General features: G+C 41.1%; 1 protein-coding gene across 1 annotated transcript in view; it reads left to right on the top strand.

Moving 5' to 3' along the window:
* Positions 1–269: 269 nt before the first annotated feature.
* The window catches only part of YTHDC2 (YTH domain containing 2), a 33,937-nt gene continuing 26,084 nt past the window's right edge, over positions 270–8,122 (top strand). Inside the window, exons 1-4 of the mRNA XM_009893810.1 lie at positions 270–358; positions 4,779–4,975; positions 6,586–6,785; positions 7,363–7,529. Coding sequence (XP_009892112.1) covers positions 270–358; positions 4,779–4,975; positions 6,586–6,785; positions 7,363–7,529 — 653 coding nt within the window. The remainder of the gene's footprint in view (positions 359–4,778; positions 4,976–6,585; positions 6,786–7,362; positions 7,530–8,122) is intronic.

Here is an 8,122-nt window from a genome sequence, read left to right as displayed (position 1 = left end):
AGTGGGGCTGACAGATTTGTGGGGCTGGAAGCTCTTGATCGGTTCACCAGCAGCAGCCTCTCCTCAGCTCCTCTCTGCCCGAATAAGACGTCACGTTTGTGACCCCTGCATGGCTCACGGGTGTGAAGGTACAGCACTGCTGTTAGTCCCCTTGTTCACGGGAGAATATGAAAATTTTGGGGGTTGAAAAACTCATAACGTCGAGGTAATATGTCAAGAGTACCACATGTTGGGTTGTTATGTTTGCCTTTTTTATTATCTTTCTAGAAATGGAATTTCCTTCTTCTTTCACTAGTAGTGAAAGAGCATTTGTTCACCGGCTCTGTCAGTCTCTTGGACTGATATCTAAAAGTAAAGGGTAAGTTGGAGTCTGATTTTTATTCTTTTTTTTTTTTTTTTGGTGAATATGTATGGAATTTCATGACTAGCATTAAAGTAATCTGTGTTTCTGCAAAAAGTTTAAAAAGATAAAAATAAATGTCTTTGTGCTTTTCTTTATGTCTAAGAAGAACTTGTGGCATGCTTAGTTTGAGATAGCTTGCCCTTATACACCTTTGTGGATTTCATGGGTCCATAAAGAAGACTTCTCAGCAAGATCTGTTCTGTTTTTCATGCACTATTGTGTGGCCAAGGGTTTTGCATAGAGTCTTATACCTTCACACATAAAATGGGACCTAAACTAGCACGTCCAAAAGAATGATTCTGTTGAGAAGTGCAGGGGAAGAGGGTTCCTATGCAGGTATGATGATATTTCTTTGTCTTATCCTGCTCTGATATTTTGAAGAGAAAACCCATGTTCATTGTCCCAATGAGCTTGCGTGAAAGCTGAGAATCACACTCCCTTGGGAGTTCAGGTGGCAAACCAACAAGAAAGGTGAAGTTACAGGAAAAACCCAAATATATGGAGTATCATGTGTCACTTGTGTGTGTGGACTGTTGTAAAACCGTAGCAGCATTTGCTATTCCTGATTTTTGGAGATGCTCCATGATTCATGCAAAAGTAGTGTCAAATGCTATTTCTCTGATCTGTACTTAATTAGAGAGTAAGTGCTATTCAGCACTGATTGTGTAGAACATGTAGCTTGGTTTCAGATCTTACTTAAGCCCAGTGTGGTTCCAATGTCAGCAATGTTATAGCTGATTTTTGCCACAGATGCCCAAGACAGTAAATTTGGCTGAGGTTGCATATTTTTGCATCATATTTTGGGAACACAGAGTGTTAGAAAGCCTTGTAAGATGGGTGCAAATGGTTAACAGGATCATTCTTGTGTTGTGCAGTGCCTGTGCTTAGCTGTAACTGGTAAACCCTGCATGAATCCATGTTGATTCTTTGTAGAGCTTGTAAGCGTCTCTGAGTGGCTATGTGGTAGGTTCTGTTGTATTTTTGGTGTTTGTTTTCATAGAATAATAGAATATCTCTAGTTAGAAGGGACCCGTAAAGGGTCATTGAGTCCAACTCCTTGCTCCTCACAGGACTACCTAAAACTAAACCATATGACTAAGAGCACTGTCCAGACACTCCTTGAACTCTGACAGGCTTGGTGCTGTGACCACTTCCCTGGGGAGCCTGTTGCAGTGACCTTGTCTGTGAAGAACCTTTTCCTAATGTCCAGTCTGAACTTCATTCCATTTCCTCATGTCCTGTTGCTGGTTACCAGAGAGGAGATCAGCACCTCCCCCTCCCCTGCTTGCTTTGAGGAAGCTGTAGACTGATAAGGTCCCTCCTCAGCCTTCTCCAAGCTGAACAAGCCAAGTGACCTCAGCTGCTCATTGTAAGTCTTGCCCTTGAGTCCTTTCACCATCTTGGTCGCCCTCATCTGGGCACACTCCCCTAGTTTGGTGTCCTTCCCAGGGAAGTAGTGGAAGCCCCATCCCTGGAAGTGTTCAAAGCCAAGCTGGATGGGGCTTTGAGCAACCTGGTCTAGAGGGAGGTGTCCCTGCCTATGGCAGGTGGGTTGGAACTCAATGATCTTTCAGGTCCTTTCCAACCTAAACCATTCTATGATTTCTTGGGAACCATAGGGCAGTATTTTGTGTCCTTTTTCCTTTGAGTTAAGGAAGCATATGTTGAATTCTTACAGAAAACTTACTATAGACTTCATAGGTAGTATGTTTTCCTCTAGACATTGTTAGCAGTGTACTATATTGGGTCTGGCTAGGATGAAGTTAACGTTCCCCGTATCAGCCCTTGCAGTACTGTGCTTTGTATTTGTAGCTTGAACAGCGTTGATAACACACCAGTGTTTTGGCTACTGCTGAGCAGGGCTTGCACAGCATCAGGGCTGCCCTTCCACCTCCCCCTTCTCCCCCCGGTTAGGAGGAGTATTGCCAGCAGCTTGAGGGAGGTGATCCTTCCTCTTTACTCAGCAATGGTGAGGCTACAGGTAGAGTGCTCTGTCTAGTGCTGGGGTCACCAGTGGGAGTGAGACATGGACATAAGGGAGAGTTCAGTGAAGGGCCAACAAGATGATGAGGGAACTGAAACATCTTTCCTATGAGGAACAGCTGAGAGAGCTGGGACTGTTCAGCCTGCAGAAGAGAAGGCTCAAGGGGATGCCATCAATGTATATAAATACCTGCAGGGAGGGTCCAAAGAGGATGGAGCCAGGCTCTTTTCAGTGGTGCCCAGTGACAGGAACAGAGGTGATTGGTGCAGACTGAAGCACACCAGGTTCCCTCTGAGCATCAGGAAACACCTCTTCTGAGGGTGACTGAGCACTGGTACAGGTTTCCCAGAGAGGTAGCAAATCTCCCTCCTTAGAGATATCCAGAAGCTGTCTGGACCTTGTCCTGGGTGTCACGGTTTAAGCCCAGCTGGCAGCTAGAACCACGCAGCCACTCACTCACTCCTCCAGTTGGGATAAGGGGAAAGAATCAGAAGAGTAAAAGAGAGAGAAAATTCGTGGGTTGACGTGGGTGGAGATAAAGACAGTTTAATAAGTAAAGCAAAAGCTGTGCATGCAAAACAATGGATTCGTTCACTGCTTCCGATGGGCAGGCAGGTGTTCAGCTGTCTCCAGGAAAGCAGGACTCTATCATGCATAAAGGTTACTTGGGAAGACAAACACCATAAATCTGAATATCCCCTCCTTCCTTCTTCTTCCCCCACTTTATATACTGAGCATGATGTCACATGGTATGCAATATTCTTTTGGTCAGTTGGGGTCAGCTGTCCTGGCTGTGCCTACTCCCAACTTTTTATGCACCCCCAGCCTCCTCGCTGGTGGGGCGGTATGAGGAGCAGAAGAGGCCTTGACCTCTTAGCAACAATTAACGTCAGTGTTTTACCAATGCTATTTTCATCCCAAGTCCAAAATGTAGAGCTATACCAGCTGCTAGTAAGAAAGTCAACTCTGTTCCCACTGAAACCATGACCCTGCTTGAGCAGGGGATTTGGATCAGGTGGCCTACAGAGGTCCCTTCCAATCTCAGTGGTTCTGTGATTTTAAGTTGCTGAGATACAAACTACTGAAGACTGGGAGCACAGTCATGGGAAGCATTGCAGTTTGTTTTTCTAACTCTGCCAATCTTTCCCTGGACATGGACGTTCAAGTACTGTTCCAGATTCAGTTTTTTTGCTATTCTGAAATGTTATCTTGCATTGGCCAGGAGCCGAACCCAAGCCAACAGCCATGTTGCGATGGGTTGACCTTGGCCAACTGCCAGGTGCCCAACCAGTTTGGTCTGTCACTCTCCCTCCTCAACAGGACATGGGGAGAAGATATCATGGGCTCTCTCCCACAGGCTGAAGTTCCTTCAGGATAAACCTGGTCCTCTGAGGTCCCTTCCATGGGCTGCAGGGGAATCTCTCCTCCAGCACCTGGAGCACCTCCTCCCCCTGCTTCTTTGCTGACTTTAGGGTCTGCAGGGCTGTTTCTCCCAAATTTTTCTCACTCACCCTAACAGCTGCTGTGCAGTGTTTTTTCCTTTTCTTAAATATGTTATTACAGAGTCATCGCCATTGTGGCTGATGGGCTCGGCTGTGCCCTGCAGTGGGTCTGTTGGAGCTGGATGGAATCTGCTGTGTCCAGCATGGGGCAGCCTCGGCCTCTCCTCACACTGGAGCACCTTGGTGCCTGCATCTCGTACACACGCACGACTATGCCACCCCTGCACTGGGCTCTTAGTGTGACCTTCCGTTCTTATACTGAGAAGTCATTTTCAAAGTGTTGATATGTCATTGTAGCCCAAGCACAAGATAGTTCAGTTTCAAACATTTTTACGATAGCTCTTTGCATTTCAGTATCAGTGTTCAGTCTGAGAACAAACAAAGTGTTATGATTAAGTGTTTTGACTCTAATTCTATGTTGCCAGGCTTTGTTAGTGACATCCTGGGAATCTAATTTCTTTTACTGGATTTCGTTGATACTTGGAATATCGCTAGAAGGCTGCTTGTTTGTCTTTTACGCCTGTTTGTTGATTTTTAACCTCTAAATCTCTCAAATTAGTCTAGAAATCAGTTTTGTGTAATACCTTTCAGTATTTTGGGAAGGAAATACAGTGATAAGACCTTTAACAGAAAGGTAGCAGAACAGTGTTACATTATGGGAGTCTAATTGTAAGGTTGTGCTGGGTGTAGTCATCCGAAGTCTGCAGTGTCTGTGCTACATGACCTTGTGTCAATAGAGGGTGGTTTTGATTGTGGATATTGTGGATGCTTCTGTTATTTTGGTGTGCATTATGACAGCCATCTTGAAACAATTATGGTCAAAGACTACTACATAGAGGTAAATAGGTTACTTATTCCTAAAATAGATTTTTTTTTTTTTTTCTCCCAGAAAAGGAGCAAATCGATACCTGACTGTAAGGAAGAAGGATGGATCAGAACTAACACATGCAGTAATGACTTGTTGCTTGGCTCCCAGTACAAAACATGCTGTTCGAAGTTTAATTCAGAGATTTCCTGTCACAAATAAGGAACGAACAGAACTTCTGCCAAAGACGGAGCGAGGAAGTGCGTGTGCTGTTGAGTCTGGTACGTTCAGTGTGTCTTCTGATATGGACTTGTGAATCAACACACCTTAAAAAAAACATCACCCACAACGCAACCACAAAACAAACCCCTTTCTTTTCTGTCTGCTTTCCTGTCCCAGCTGACACCCACCCCCAAAACAGGCAGCCATGTCACCTACATCCCAATGTCTCCCTTGCGCTGTGACTTTTGAATCTTTGAGCCAGTTATTTGGGAGTACATTTCTGAAATGTGAGTTCCTACAAGTTCCATGAGGTGAGATTGAAGAGAGAAGTGTTACCATGACTGCTGTATAAGAACACCCTTATGAGAAAATGAGGCTGGCTGTCCTGCTTACAGAAGTTCATGTTCTTCATAAAATAAGTTTATTTTCTGTTTCATTGTCTTTTAAAATAGATTTGGTCCCTAAGAGACTACTATCTAGACTTCTTGATTCCTAGAATATGAAAGAGTTCACTAGACAAACTTCTGGTGTATGTGGGTTTTTTAAACAATGCTTTTAACAATATTATCGCTTTAACAGTTACAAGTCTAAGAGTTATGTTGTGTTTCCATATGGAAAGCCGGGGAAAGCACACAGAAAATGCTTGTACCAGTAAGCCTTGTTTTATTGGATATTTTTGATTTATGATGGTTCATGCTTTAAGTGCTTCCTTTCTAGTTTACTTTTTCAGTTGTTTCAGTTGTTTAATAGTATGGTTTAATAAACAGAGGGAAGCTATAATAAAAGTGCTGAAAAGCAATTCGTTAGGAATGTAAGGCGTAAGCTAATGAATAGTGTAAAATCAGTCTTTCTTTACATCTCCAGAATGGTTTTTGTCTCTTTTAATCTGTTAGCCTGTGTCTGTCTTGGTAAGACAGTGCTTGTAATTTAACATATTAATCCGTTAATGACATTAAATATGTATAATTGAATTTACAGCAAGCTTTTCATTCTTCTGGGAAATAATTACTAAGAAATTATAGAATAACATTTACAGGGCTGAATTTGAAGTAGTCTGCTTGGAAGATGTGTGCAGGTTCTTTGGGTACTTACACATTGCTTTCTAATACATGAGACTGTCCAGGGGTCTAGCTACAGTATGGTTCAATTTGTATGACTTAAGACAAATCTTATGGACTGGAGCACTAGGTTATGTAACACTGACTGAAAGGAGGTCTTAAAAGACCAGGAAGGTGATGAAAGAAGGCATATGAATCACAGTAAAGTTCTCTTTTTCTCAGAAGACATGCTTGTCAGTTTGGAATAGCTTAAAGGTTTAACTATACAGTGTATATTTCTAGGGAAACTGTGGAGGCTGCTTTTCTTGGGTTTAGTTTCTGTTTCTCTTCTTGCTCTTCATGACCTTTTTTGATTTTGAGCAATGAACTGGGATAGCCTGTTTTTGTTCAAAATATTTATGAAGGTCGTAACTCCTTTGAACAATATTTCAAGCACCATAACAGGATGTGTTACTATGAATATGACTTTTAAATGTGTGATGGGTTTGTGACTTTATCTAAAGGGATGCATGTAAAGTCAGGAATGTTCATTTTTAAGTACAAATTTTAAGCAGTGTTCTAGTGACCTTCTTTTGTATCTGTCCAAGTAAATGTTTAACTTTTCTTCGCAGAAAGCAGAGAAGTGAACAAGGCAAGTGGACGACTTAACAACGGTATCCCCCAGGTTCCAGTGAAAAGAGGGGAATCAGAGTTTGATTCCTTCAGGCAATCACTACCAGTTTTTGAAAAACAGGAAGAAATCGTCAAAATAATTAAGGACAATAAAGTTGTTTTGATTGTAGGAGAGACTGGATCGGGAAAAACCACTCAAGTAAGTTTCTTTAATAATATAAAAAAGATAACAACGTTTGTACAAAACTAATGACAATTTTGTAATACTTATGTAATAGGGGATTTCTTTATGCTAGTTTTAAGGCTTTTGTTTTCCTATACAGTTAAAGGTTTTGCATTCTAATTCACTTTCTTGCTTTTGAAATACTAAGCCAGCAGATACTTACTAAAAGCATAAATGGTTCTGCACAATTTTCTGATAGATACTAAATTTTCATTAAAGTATTTTAAAATATTGAGGGGAAAGTAGCTATGATTTTGTATAGCCCTTTTCCTTCTGAAACTAGTTCTAGAGTGGAATATTATTGTGTTAAAATGATGGTTTACCTACAGGTGGGTTTTTTTTAATAGATTTCTCTCAAGTAGGAGAAAGAAGCTTCAAATTTTTTTTTTAAACAGATTAAACTTGAAATCGGAAATTATGTTTGCAATGATAATCCTATTGTGAATCCTTTTGCAACCTGTGTGGTATTGAGATGCAGTTAAATTGTTTCACTGTGGTAAAAAAGCTATGACTTTATCAAACTAAAAAGTAAATCTAAACCACTTCCTTACAGATCCCTCAGTTCCTTCTTGACGACTGTTACAAAAGTGGAACACCCTGTCGTATATTTTGCACTCAGCCAAGACGTTTGGCAACTGTTGCTGTGGCTGAACGAGTGGCAGCAGAAAGAAGAGAAAAGATTGGCCAGACAGTTGGTTATCAGATCCGATTAGAAAGCAGGTACTAATGATATTTCTTAGAATCAATTGATCTTGTGTTGATATCTGTAATTTTGTGTACATTTAAACTACAGTATATGTGGGATACAGCCCAGTAAAAGCTCAGTATGTAAAGTATAGGTAGGGTATGTTATTTCAGGTAATGGGGTATTTAAAAGTGAAAAAAGAGAGTTTTCCTCCTGTATTTTGCAGTTTCATGTAGTAAATTCACTACTAAAAGTGAATTGCTGGTGATTTCTCTTGGTTTCTGCTTGGGGGTGTGTGTGTGTAATTCCTTGTCGTATTTTCAGATCAAGTCTACGCTTCCCTCTCTTTTTTTTTTCTCCTTACTTTTAACATGTATAGATCCCAAAGTTCTGCAAGCTTTCAAGATAGGTAGGAATAAGAGCATGCCGTAACAAATGCTACATAGTGAGAGTTGATAGGGGACATAGAAGGAAAAAAAGCAAAATTTGAAAGTGAATGATGAAGTTGAGCGTTATTTATCAATCTAGTTTGGGTTAAATTTACTCTGTTTCAGGTTTTATGTTTAAAGCATGAAGTGATACACAAGTAAAGATTTCTGAGTTACCTGAGAAATTTGTTCCTAAAGCA

This window comes from Charadrius vociferus, unplaced genomic scaffold (assembly GCF_000708025.1).
Source record: "Charadrius vociferus isolate BGI_N301 unplaced genomic scaffold, ASM70802v2 scaffold158, whole genome shotgun sequence".
In the NCBI taxonomy this organism is placed as follows: domain Eukaryota; kingdom Metazoa; phylum Chordata; class Aves; order Charadriiformes; family Charadriidae; genus Charadrius; species Charadrius vociferus.
The sequence above is the reverse complement of the archived record's forward strand: the minus strand, read 5'-3'. Positions and strand labels throughout refer to the sequence as shown.